We start from the raw sequence: 13,607 nt of genomic DNA on the forward strand, positions 1-13,607 counted from the left end.
GATTTGACAGGGGTGATATTTCTCATACCTGACTGCAGGAGATATGACCTGGAAATTAGGGAAGGCTAAGTTCACAAGATTGCAGTTAGAACACTTTCAGTACTAGTCTAAACAATGCATGGTCAATACAGGTCATCTCTATCCACAGAGCTTTTATTCCAAGTGTAGTTATACAGGGCTCAACAAGTTCTAAAATCCACCAGAGATATAATAATAAAAACATACAGAACAAAAATGCAGCCAAAAGCTTTAAATTCATTTATTTATTTTTCTCTTGTATAAGATCAAAGACATAAAAACCAGAACCAAACTCTGGGTACAATAGTTGGATCTGATTGATTCTGATGCATACCAGCTGTATGCAAAATATCCTAAATTAAAAACAATTGCTCACACATCATAACATACAATTAAAAAGTAAATACAAAAGTTAAAGTACTAGCACATAGATGGATGCAGTGTATTAAGAAACAGTTTGTTTCATCACCCATTTTTCCCATATCAAAAGACATTTTAAACTCTCCCAGCCCCCTAAACACCCCAGCATTTGTTCTCATGATCAACCTCCCCCCAACAGTTACATTCTAATAGTGTTATCAGAATACAAGTTGTAATTAACATCCTATTACTCCACTGCCCCAACATTTATGTATGTCACACTCAGTGATGGTCAACACTACAATTGTCCCACTTGCATATTTACTGTATTTAGACAAGTAGACAATGTGAATTCAGTAAAATAAATGTAATTTCACAAACTGAAATAATAGTGAATATTATAAAAATTACAAAGACATATGCTTTTGAACACTTATACTTCTGTCACAGCCTGTTTTTAAAGTCAGAAAACTCCTTGAAAGGAGATCTTCACATCAAATAAGATTGTGTGGGGGTGAGGGAAAATGTTAGTACATATGATCCAGCGAATCCGCTTTGTAGCAAAAAAACCAAATCATATTATGGTGTAAAAAGTTACTTTAATCTTCACCATCATTTGGTTCAGAATGAAAAAAAACTTGACCTAACTTATCGGCAATTGTTTTAGAGTAGCAATAATGTGTTACCTAGCACCTTTCCATTCAATTCTGCTGCTGTATTATTATCACAGGAATATGTAAAAAATTACAAAATTTACTAATTGAAGGTTTTTGGGCTCTATTCTCTTCATGCACCTCTCCTGACTGACGCCAGTATACATTAGGAGAGGTAGGCACCAGCTTTAAAATTCTGCTCTGTGGATCTTTTGTTCTTTTATGACAAAAAAAAATATTAGCTTACTAGTAAATGCTTACATTCATTTTTATGAACTTTAATTTATAATATTGACTGAATCATGCTAGGGTTTGGATCACCCAGTGAAATTGCACTATCAAGCCCATGGCTTCAGTGAAGCTAGGCTGAACACACAGCAGTTGAAGATTTGGCCTTAAAAGTTTTACTGTCCAAAGCAGATACAATAAATCCCAAATTCTCTGACTACATAATGCCATTTTTTGTAACTAAAAGAACAAAAACCATTGGGACTTCAGATTTCCATTTATACTGATTACATAAAATACATAAAAAAAATTGATTACCATAGAGTAACATCGTTCAGCCCTGCACAGTCCCTTGTTTGTTTAGAAAGATAATTCTCCTATCTTAACGCTTAGTTCTAGTATAAGTGGAGGGAAAAAAATGTAAAACAATGCCCATTCAGCAACATTTTGTGCACACACAATACTGCCTTCTCATTCTGTATTATATGAAAATATACATAAAAACACTAGTCTTCTCTGTGTAATAGAACTTCATTGGGTAAGTCTCTCCCCTCTCTTGCTTAAAAGACAAGGCAGCTTCCATGCTGGTGTGAGAATGTGCAAAGGTTAGTGTCTTCCACTGCGTTCATGGTGTGGTATTGTTTAAGTCAGGGGTGGGGAAACTTTTTTGGGGTTGGGGGCGATGACTCCCAAAAAAATCAGTCGAGGGCCGCACACAAAACAAACCAAACAAAAAAAAAAAACCCCTGACTGAGGTGACCCCCAAATGAGGAGAAAGACATTCTGCACATTCCCTCTACATACCAGAGCCTTGGGGAGCCCAGACTAGTAGATTGTGTGCTCTAGGCCCACGGGTAGATGGTGGGGGGACTGGAGCACCAGTGCAAGCTCCCCATTGTTGGGGGGTGGCCGTGATCCTTTGGGGCTAGATTCAGGCAAGCTGGGGACCACATCCAGTCCCCAGGCCTTGGATTCCCCACCCCGGTTTAAGTGAACACCATTGGTTCTTCTTACATGTATGTTCCTATCTGAAGCCATCCTTCCCTCTCCGGTACTAGTATTGTTTTCTGTTACGTAATCATTCACCTTTCTAATCTAGTCCATATTCTTGCCACTTGATCTCTGACCCTTTCACCTGCCTCTTTCCCAACAAGATAGAAAAAATTCTTTAGTGACCAATATTTTGGTGTATAGATAGGATCTTATGGATTAGACCTGACAGACAGACATTTACACTGAGTGCTACATCTCTTGCTTTCCCCAATAAACTGGGATCAAGCTCAGAGAACTGTATTAATGCCTTTCATAAAAAGATACATTTTTCCAATATAAAAAGATTAAATTCATAGATTATAAATAATAATAGTTCAAAATATTAAGAATTTCAGGACTTCATTTGCATTTCAGGGAAACTTTGCATGCTTTCTGTCCTTGATGCTTTCTCAGCCACAAAAATTCAAAAAAGAAACTTTTACAGGATATACAGTAGCTATGAGTATACAGGATATTATGTCATGTGTCTTGTATACCAACTCTAGCAAGCAACAAGGATTAGGATTTTAGCAACTTTACCAGACATACAGGCATCTGACTGGTTATCATTGATCTGATTAGGTGACCATCTCTTTCCAAGTATTCAGTTACCTGTACAGTTTCATGGATACTGTCAGTTAAAACAGTACTGAAAACAGGAAGAACAAGGCTTTTTTTTTTTAACTGAATGTGGTATTGTCAAGTTGTGACACTCTGTCCTGTCCTGATTTTTAAGTGTATTTTTGTGGTTGTCAAAGATAGAGTTGTCACAAATTAACAAAAAATTGTCTATGTATTTAGTTATAAAATTGTAGTGCTTAATAAACATCAAAATCTAAGATGCATTTTTTAAAAATGACATGTTTATAATGACTTTTTAAGGTGGTAGTTAGTACCAATCTGGTCTAGTTTACAACATTATTGTAGTGTAAAACTGTTACTACACAATTCTGCTACTTTCAAATTGGAAGTATTTATCTGGAAGCTATACAGTAATATACTGAAAAATAAACAGCAATAGTACAGTTTGTGCCTTTGCAAATCTATAATAAGGATTAGCATTATGGCTATGAAATCAGAATTATTCTGTATTCCATACTGCACAATCTTACTAATAATACAATGATTTTAAAGCTCAAAGCTCAAGTTAAATAGATAAAAATGCATTTGGTACTACTGTCATAAATATGAAGCTGCACTTTGTGATCTGATTCTGCGCAGATTTTTTTTGAACCAAGCAACCTACGTGTGGTCAACTTGTTTGGTTCATGAAGAGTTTGTTCTACCCCATGCTCTGCTACCCTGGTAACCTCTGTCCCCCCAAAAAGAAATACTCCTGTATGATCTGTAAAGGAAACACAGGCTACAGATGGGTAGAAGCAGTTCTTGGAAAAAACAAAAAAATACATATTTTATATTTAAATTACTGTCAATCAAAGTCAGGCACAGATTAAATTGACCATAAAGGTGATATCACAAGTCATTAGGGCAGCAAGTGTATATCTGAAGATTTTCAGATGCTCTGCCTCTATTTTAAGAGGGAAAGGACATGTTGGCTTGTATTACAGGCTGAATCAACACTGAATGATTACTGATTACAGCCAAGTGAGGAATGGCTCACTCTTATTGAGTACGGACTCCACATCATTGAGGATGGGGATCAGGTCTTCAGACTCTAATGTCCCGAGATCTACATTTGTTCCTGGAAGACAGTCGAGGAAATCAGGGAAACGTGTCTGTTGCGAACTTACATTCATGGGAGTCTGTGCCACAGTTTCTCCTGTAAAAGGAAAGAAAAATCATAGCAATGCACAAGCTGAAAACTGTAGGCACCCTCCCCCTCTCGCAATCATCACATGGCAGGTATCTTCTATAAACACTGCTGTCAGGCCTCCTTTGCTTACAGAAAAGCATGTCTAGAGAAGAATTTCTCTTTTGTCATGCTGTCAAAAGCACAAAAAAATCCATTTCAACTGGATTTGAATAATCAGCCACTGTCCTCTCACTCCAGTAGTACAGTGAAATCCATCCTGTGCAGAGGGCTCGTGGAGTGAAACCTTACTTAAGCACTGTGCACAGGGCTGAATTTCATTCATAGCCCATAATCCAAACTAAGGCTAATGACTCTTTTACAGGAACTTTCCTTTGCAATATTATTACTCTATTTTTTGGCTCAATTAACAAGAATGAACAGTAAAATCATTAAAGGCATGACTGTGTGTTCACTGCACACCCAGAACTCCCACTGATTCCAGGGGGTCTTGAGTGAGCAACTATTGAGAATCTCAGTGATTTCACTGTCTTATTTCAGTAACTGGAAAGAAATGGTGTGTTTACTAATCATTTACATTAACCTTTTAAACAATGTGATGATAGGAATACAAAAAAACCCACCAGTTTCTAAATGGTCTGTACATATTGTTAGAAGGAAACCCCCCAGGGAAATTGTTCTTCTCAGGAGCCTGTTCTCATGACACAATGAATTCCCACCAAACTAGACAATTTAGAGATTTGAAAAAGATAAAACCAATTCACCTAGGATTCTGCCATGCTTACTCGTATGGCGTTGTACCTCCCTGGTCCGGCACCCTTGGGACCAGGGAATTTGCTGGACCAGGGGAGGTCAATGCAGTGCGTGTGGGGGGGTCCGCTCTCCCCCAGACCTCCCAGGGGCTCCATTTTTCCATAGGCAGTTCCACTGCCACCCAGGGCTCTGCACTCCCTACAGCACCGGGGGAGGGATTTCTTCTCCCCCTCTCCTCCCCGCCCCGTCCTCATGCAGCTTAGCTGCCGCTTGGGGCTCCACTCTCATGCTGGGGCTCCACTCTCCCCGCAGTGGCCAGGGACTCTGCTACCATCTGGAGCTTCATTCTCTCCCCAGTGGCTTCGCTGCCACCCAGGGCTCTGTGCTCCCACTGGTGGCTGGGCACTCAGCTTTCTTCCCAGTGGCTCTGCTACTGGAGGCTCCTCCCAGCAGCCCCGTAGGTTCTGCATTCCACCAAAGAGCTCTGCTGCCACTTGGGGGCCCTGTGCTCCTCCCAGCATTTCTGCGATCCTCCCTAGTAGCCCCGCTGTGGCCTGGCAGACTCTACACTCCCCTCCCAACAGCCCTCAACCGTGACAGGGAGCTATGCCCCGGCCCCAGGACCAGGGGCTCTGCATTCCTCCCGCTGACTCTTCTGCCCTTGGGGCTCCATCTTGGCCCCCTAGTTTGGCAATGCTCCTGGCCCCAGCCCAACGGCTTATCCCCTTGATTGCCCTCACAATCGGGGTCAGCTGACGATGCCGGACCAGGGGTGTTGCCAGAGAAGGGAACTCCAGATTACAGAGTTTCAACCTGTACTTTAATCCCTGAAGAATTCCACTGATTTAGTGGAGTAGCGTATTAGGCCAAACGAATACAGGAAGAATCTTGTTCTCAATCCCTACAAATCAAATCTGGGTGAGACACATAAGAAATGCTTCTAAAACTCAACGGCCAACTTTTGGGCTATAGCTTCAATTTTCTCTCAGGGAGATTTCCCACACAACTCTCCATAGTGACATATGAAAAACAGAGATCCTTATTGTGATCCATTTTTCAAGTTGGCACTAAAAAGCTTGATCCTATGTTCCTTGCATGCCCCAAATTCCCACTGAAATCAGTGATTAATGAGATCAAGAAAGCTGAGCAGAAGGGAGCCAGTTGATCCTCAAAGATGCAAAACTGGGAGCTTGAACTGGGTGCTGTTTGTACCAGGGGTGTTAAGGACTAGTCGACAATCCGATAAGCAAATACTTATCGGATAGTCAGTCGACTAGTCAATTTCTCCCCCTCCCCCCACCCTTGCTACCTTTATCAGATAGAGGCACCAAAGGGGGGAGAAAGAGAGGGTACTTCAAAGGGGCAGCGCCACATAGCTGATCCCGAGATCAGCTGTGCAGTGCTGCCCCTTTGAAACACCACCCCTTTGAAATGCCTATTCTGAAGTTACTAATATTATTAACAGAAAAACTGTCAGCAGAGTTCACTCTAACAGTAATGACAATTTTGCATTAGCATGATCAGGGAAACAGCAGCATATTATATTCTTTACTATAAACAGAGTTTTACTGTATCAGATTCCACTGTAGGCAGTTGAGTGGTGTACGTTTGCTAGAAGTTATTTATTCTGTGATAACACTCACAGTCCTCAAGCATGGATTAGGGCCCATTTTGTGCTAGACATTGTAGAAGTGCAGCACTGTACTATGTTATATTAATTTTTCAACAGTCCTACATACATTTAGGTTGAAGGCTTTCAAAGCCACCTAGGGGATCTGGCTGACAATTTTGAACTCCTGCCCTTAGCATCCAGCTCATCATTCCTTGCATACTTCTGAGAGTTGGGAGGGCAAGGAATGCAGGACTAGGCTCTCAATTGGTGCTGTATACTCCAACTGTATCTTAAATTAAAGCATATGTTTATAAGTACTGGGTGAAATCAAGGCTCCAGTGAAGTCAGCTGTAAAAAGTCCATTTATTTCAATAGGAGGAGGCTTTCCAGTAGAGACAATACTCTGCATGGGCCCCATTCTATGAAGTGCTGTACACCTTTAACGAATGTTAGCATCAGTGGGAGTGATGGCTTTGAGCACCCTGACCTCAGTCTATCCCTATATATGGAAGGATGAGAGATTATTGCTCATTTCACATAGTTAGACATTTGGTTATAAAACACAACTTTTGCTTAACATGTCATAATAAGTATATTCCGTGTTCTTACCTGTATCCATCTCATCTACATTGCTGAGGAAATCTTCAGGGGTGGTTGGTATACTGTAGCATCCTAAGCCTAGGCCACTGTCTGTGCTTTGTTCCCTGGAATGGTATGGCCCACTATGAATTGAAACATGAAGAAACCTCAGTAAAGATATTCTTGTCAGACATAACCCCTTATGGTGGTGGTCGAGAAAAGGAGAATGACAGTCCAAACACTACACTTAAAAACTTTGTAAGGGGGGCAACACGTGGTCATTTACACTAATCCACAATAAGAGAACTAGGCCCAACCTATATAACATTTTCAGCTATATCAGAAACTGTCAGGCAGGCATTTTCAGAGCAGTACATTGGCTTTGGGTACTGTCTTCCCCATACCAAAGTGTAAATATGCTTTGATATTTAGTCAGGCTTCAATATGGCCTCTAGTACTGCAGAGACAATTTTGTTTCTGAAGCTGCACCCACCTGAAGATTTGAATACATGACTTGTGAATGTAGCTGGGATTTTAAATGGGTGCAACCGTAAACATGAAACTCAGCGTATGACTGGAGAAAGGGCGGAGTTTCAGGAGAGCGTGGGAGGGGCAGCAGTCGTGCATACCAGGATGCAGCGTGCTTTTCTTCCTGTTCTCCTGACGTTAAGGGAGTGAGGGGAAAGTACTTGGAATCCATGAACACCTCACTCCTGGCTGGTGAAGGGAGGGAGCAGAGGAGTAATTCACAGATTCCAAGTACTTTCCCCTCGCTCCCTTATCGAAAAACAAGCCACGTCCCGGTATGCATGGCTGCTGCCTTTCCCCCACCCGATCTCTCAAAACTCCACTCTTGAATTGGAAGCCATTTTTAAAAGTGGGCAAGGGGCTGCTCCTGCTCTATGGGGCCTGCTGTAGACGAGGGCTGCTCCGGGCATCCAGAGAAACTCCTGTCTGTGGTGGTCTAGGTGTGTCGCAGGCAGGGACTGCTCTCACCAGGCTGGAGCGGTTCTTGCCTGCATCAGGGACTGCTCCCGCCCAGCCGTGGTAGGGTCTGGGAGCAGGCAGAGCCAGCCCTAGCCCCAGCCCCAGCCCTAGCCCTAGTTTGGGGTTGGGAGCTGGAATCCAGTCCCAGTGTGGGACTAGGAGTGGGAGCCCTGCAGGCTAGCAGGCTGGAGTGATGAAATCCCACTTAGTTGGTTAACCTTTTTATCTAAGATCCTCTTCTACTGTCTGAAGTATAAACAAAGTTTTCATCACACCTGGTCTCTCTCACTGGACAGTACTACTGTCCATATAATTTTCACAAGATAAATGTCTGAATGGTTAAGATGTGGCCAGTTCCTTCTTGAGATGAATCCCAAAGTTTTCAGAGTTTCACTAGAATTTTGTCAACCCTTAAAAACTTTGAGAATTTAGGAGTTCACTTGGAAATGCACCTGCAAAACAATCTGTACCACAAATAAAACAACAGAACCAAATGACCGATGAAGAGAAAGGACGTTAACTTGCCTGTTCAGAAAAGGATCTGATCCATTATTTGTAATTGTCCTCATGTCTTGTGTCATGGCAGGTGTGTTCACAGCAGTCTGAACTGGGGCCATATTCTCTGATTCCATGGGAAGCTGTCTGCATAGTGCAGCTTCCTAAATAAAAAAGAATAAAAAAGAGAGTAAAAAATAAGGGAAAAATTATTTGAACTACTCAGAGACATGGCAGTGAAGTGCTCTTACATCTGAAATACCCATTCTGATACTAAGTGTTCACCATGCACTTGTTTTTACTTAGGCAGTTGATTCCCAACACTATAATTATGGTTGCTGGTTTAAAAAGTCATATACTGGCTACAGAGGCAGATGTTCTCCAAAGCTATAGACATGGGGATAGGGGAGTGCGTGAGGTCTCCTCTGCCCACCAGCGGCACGCAACAGCTGACAGCTGTTCAAAACAGCTGGCGGTTCCCTCTACACATCATGTGACCCTGGCAGGATATTGGTGCATGAAGTCTCCTCCCAGCACCAGGGGCACAAAAAGGGGTGGGCAAGACAGCATCCGTGGGCTGCATTCAGTCCGCCAAGCCAGTTGAGCCCTTGACTGCCCTGCTGCTCCCCTGCCCCCAGGACAATCGAGGCCTGGAGACGGAGGAGTGCACAAAGTCTCCTTCCCCTGGCACCAGAGGGAACCGTCAGCTGTTCTCGCTGGGCACGGGGTGGGGGAAGGGGCGGGCGGGGAGGGAGAAAGGAACAAAGACTTCATGTGCTCCCTCATCCGCAGGCTAATCAGGGTCTGCAGGCAGGGGAGTATGGGAAGTCTCCTGGCCCCACCCCTTCTACCCAAGACCTTGCCCATTCTGGGGCATTCTGAGGGCACTTCAGAAATTTGGAAAGTGGCCCCCCCTTCAAAAATGATTGCCCACCCCGCTATAGACTAGGGATGTTAAAGACTAGTCAATTCCCCACCCCCTTGCTGCCTGAGGGGTACTTGAAAGTGGCAGCGCCGCACAGCTGATCCCGGGCTCAAGCTCCGTGTGGCATTTCAAATCAGCAGCGCAGCATGGAGCCCGGGGTCAGCAGGGGACTCAGAGTCCTCCGCTGACCCTGGGCTCCATGCTGCACTGCTGCTTTGAAATACACAAGATCCCTCGCTGGGGGCTCTTGTGCATTTCAAAGTTGGCACCTGCATGCAGCCTGGAGTCAGCGGGAGTTCCTGCTGGCCCCAGGCTGCACGTGGAGTTCCTCATTCCTCCTTTGAAATGTACAAGAACCCCTACTGGGGCTCTTGTACATTTCAAAGGAGGAATGTGGAAGTGCCTATTGACTAGTCGATGGAAATTCCATTGACTTCTCGACTAGTCAATTAACTGCTAGTTAACAGCCTTACTATAGACATGACTAGGTCTTCATTGCAGTGTAAACTACATTGGAGTTGACCTAGGTCACGTCAGCACTCATGCTACAAAATAACCCATGGCTGCCCACAGAAACTGAATAACTGCATAGCAATTACAGCCAGTCTCCAAGTTGCGAACGGTCGAATTACGACCATTCGCATTTATGATCAAAGCTCCCATACAGCGGTCATAAAGGTGATCCCCAAGTTATGAATGAGACCCGCGCTTACGAACAGCGCGGTTGCTATGTAACTCAATGGGGTCCGAGTTACAAACAGATCGAGTTACGGCCAAGTGTTTGGTCCGTAACTCATTCGTAACTCGGGGAGAGGCTGTACCTTAGCTCTACCAAGTGACTGTACACCAGATGACAAGTTGTAGTCTATACATTCCCTAATGAGCCAACCAACCTGAGTTATAAATCACTACCACATCTAAGTTAAGGTATTTTGTGTGTCAGCAGCACATAAGTTAGGACTAATGCTCAACTTACAATTTGAGTTAACTCTGTACTGAAGACAAGACCTTTGAAAGAACTAAGTATGGCTCAAAAAGGGGCAACTGATCTCACATTTGTTTTATAGTAGTGTTATTCCATTCACTTTACAGAATTATTCCTGATTTATATGGCTACAAAAGAGATCAGAATCAGTGGCTAAAAATAGACTTTCAAATACTAGATGGAATTGATTATATCTTATAACAGAGCCATTTGGATGAGTAACAGAGTAGCTAACGCATTACCCAGAAATCAGCAATTTGATCCAACAGTTTTTAGTATGAACTGCTAATGTTGCTTAATGATCTGTTTCATGTATATTGTACAGAACATGATCAATTAGTAATCAGAGCTGAAGCAAACATTTGAAACTTGTTTCTAAACTCTTTTTAAGAGACAAATCCAGGGAAACACCCTTGTTATCGTATTTCTGTGGAACAACAGTGACATCTAATGGTAAAATGGACTATTACAAAAGGTGCATTATTCCCTAGGTATGACTTAAAGGAGTAAGTCTTCTATTCAGAGCTGTAAGATTCAACAAAGTCATATCAAAGTTTCGGTCTTCACCAATAAGTTTGATGATGAAGGGATGCCTAAAATAGTGAATACTAGTGGAAATGGTGTAGATTTAGAAGTGAAAATAAAAAAAGAACAAGTTAAAAATTCCTCAGAAAAGTTAGATATCTTCAAGTCACCAGGGCCTGATGAAATACCTCCTCTATCAGCTCCTTCAGCATACTAGGATGCATCTGAGCCTCTAGTTATCATCTTTGAAAAATCATGGAAAACTGGAAAGATTCCAGAAGACTGGAAAAGGGCAAATATATAGTGCCCATCTATAAAAAGGAAAATAAGAACAACCCAGGAAATTACAGATCAGTTAGTTTATCTTCTGGGCCAGGAATGATAATGAAGCAGTTAGATTAAGGAATTTATCTGAAAAGATCCGGAAGAAAACAAGGTGATAGGTAACAGCCAGCATGGATTTCTAAAGAACAAATAATGCCAAATTAATCTGATAGCTTTATTTGGCTATGTCTAGATTGCAGAGTTTTTCTGGGATACCAGGGAATGTGTCTCCTTTTTCGGAACAGTTTCTGAAAAAGCAGGTGTGTTCTTTCGGCATCCCTGTTTTCCTCATTTTATAATAAGTGGGATTTACTGAGGGAGGGAGAAGGGGGGGGGGGGGATTGTTCTCCTTGTGATGATAGGACAAGAAGCAATGGGCTTAAACTGCAGCAAGGGAGGTTTAGATTGGACATTAAGAAAAACTTCCTAACTGTAAGGGTGGTTAAACACTGGAATAAATTGCCTAGGGAGGTTGTAGAATCTCCATCACTGGAGATATTTAAGATGTCTGCCTAACATGCTCTGTCAAGGATGATATAGACTGTGCATGGTCCTGCCATGAGGACAGGGGGCTGGACTTGATGATTTCTCGAGGACCCTTCCAGTTTTGGTGTTCTATGATCAATTATTCATCTCAATTACTAGTTTTTTTTAAAAATGAACTAAAGGGCTGTGTCTAGACTGGCAAGTTTTTCCGCAAAATCAGCTGCTTTTGCAGAAAAACTTACCAGCTGTCTACACTGGCTGCTTGAATTTCCGCAAGAACACTGACTTCTTACTGTAAGAAATCAGTGCTTCTTGCGGAAATACTATGCTGCTCCCGTTCGGGCAAAAGCCCTCTTGCGCAAATCATTTGCGCAAGAGGGCCAGTTTAGACAGCACAGTACTGTTTTGCGCAAAAAAGCCCCGATGGCTAAAATGGTGATCGGGACTTTTTTGCGCAAAAGCGCGTCTAGATTGGCACGGACACTTTTCTGCAAAAAGTGCTTTTGCGGAAAAGCGTCCGTGCCAATCTACACACTTTTTTCCGCAAATGCTTTTAACGGAAACCTTTTCCATTAAAAGCAATTGCAGAAAATCATGCCAGTCTAGACGTAGCCAAGGAGTTTCTACAAATACAAGTAAAAAATCACTCTCTATTCAACCTATTTTAGCCTCTTTAACAGGAAAATATTTTAATTTCTTTAATACAATTGTAACTATACCCACTAGTTTTGAAATTAGATTAGTAAGGAAGTCTTTATTAAAAACTAAAATTATGATTGTCTCAACTAATACCAAAGACATGGGCTACGTCTACACTGGCCCCTTTTCCGGAAGGGGCATGTAAATTTCAGCAGTCGTCGTAGGGAAATCCGCGGGGGATTTAAATATCCCGCGCGGCATTTAAATAAAAATGTCCGCCGCTTTTTTCCTGCTTTTAGAAAAGCCGGAAAAGAGCGTCTACACTGGCCCCGATCCTCCGGAAAAAGTGCCCTTTTCCGGAGTGTCTTATTCCTACTTTGAAATTTACATGCCCCTTCCGGAAAAGGGGCCAGTGTAGACGTAGCCATGGTGTATGTAACAATGTTCAGAGCTTCTTTGCCCCTGGGACAATTAACAACCCTTCTTTAGTTGTGTTTAATGAAAGCAGAATCAGACATGATTGAAATGAGGTCATTTTGGTGTTTCAACTGGTTGTTAATGAAGTTTATTGCTGTTTTCTCAGACTTCTAATCTCATATGATTGTGCTGCAAGTTTCTCTTTACTAGAAGTCAAATTTTCTCTTTACTGAAAGACAATTTTTCTCAGACATGCACATGCAACTCTCTTTAAAGTCCAAGTGAAGTGAACAAGTATGTGTACCAGAAGGAAGAATTTGGTGTCATGTGTTTTATTGTACCAATCACTTACTCTTCCAGAAACACTGGCCAATCTGGACTCTTCACTCATAAGTAACTTAATGCCATATTTTAGGACAGGCGTTTAAGAATTATGTTTCATTTCATTGTCAAGATATGTGTTTAATGTGTGAAGAGTAAACAGACTCAGAGCCTTTTTATAATATCACATCATCTTGTCTGCCAAGCTAAAATTATTATAAAGCTTGCTGGGCCTTCCCATTTACAATTCAAAACAGACACACCTAAGTCCACACCCACATAACTGACATACATTGTGACATTATTAAGTCGAAATTCTAGGGCACTGACAAGTTTCTATTACTGCACCCAAAGCTTACTGAAAAGAATATTGTTTAAACATAAAATATAAATAGCAACAACCAAAATCAAATTGGGAGAATAATGCAGTAGGACAGGGTGGGCAAGATATGGCCTGTGGGCCATATTTGGTCCATCAAGCCTTTTGATCTGGCCCA

At 42.1% G+C, this 13,607-nt stretch overlaps 1 protein-coding gene across 2 annotated transcripts in view; it reads right to left on the minus strand.

The window, feature by feature from the left end:
• Nucleotides 1–235: 235 nt before the first annotated feature.
• Nucleotides 236–13,607, minus strand: part of WWTR1 (WW domain containing transcription regulator 1) — a 134,174-nt gene continuing 120,802 nt past the window's right edge. Inside the window, exons 4-6 of one of the 2 annotated variants that reach the window (XM_014569956.3) lie at nucleotides 8,519–8,652; nucleotides 7,037–7,131; nucleotides 236–4,071 (exon numbers count right to left, since the gene is read on the minus strand). In XM_014569956.3, coding sequence (XP_014425442.1) covers nucleotides 3,887–4,071; nucleotides 7,037–7,131; nucleotides 8,519–8,652 — 414 coding nt within the window. In that variant the 3' untranslated portion in view covers nucleotides 236–3,886. Of the gene's footprint in view, nucleotides 4,072–7,036; nucleotides 7,150–8,518; nucleotides 8,653–13,607 lie in introns of both variants that reach the window. The other variant, XM_006115932.4, reaches the window with a different exon arrangement.

This window comes from Pelodiscus sinensis, chromosome 10 (genome assembly GCF_049634645.1).
Source record: "Pelodiscus sinensis isolate JC-2024 chromosome 10, ASM4963464v1, whole genome shotgun sequence".
Taxonomy (NCBI): Eukaryota; Metazoa; Chordata; order Testudines; family Trionychidae; genus Pelodiscus; species Pelodiscus sinensis.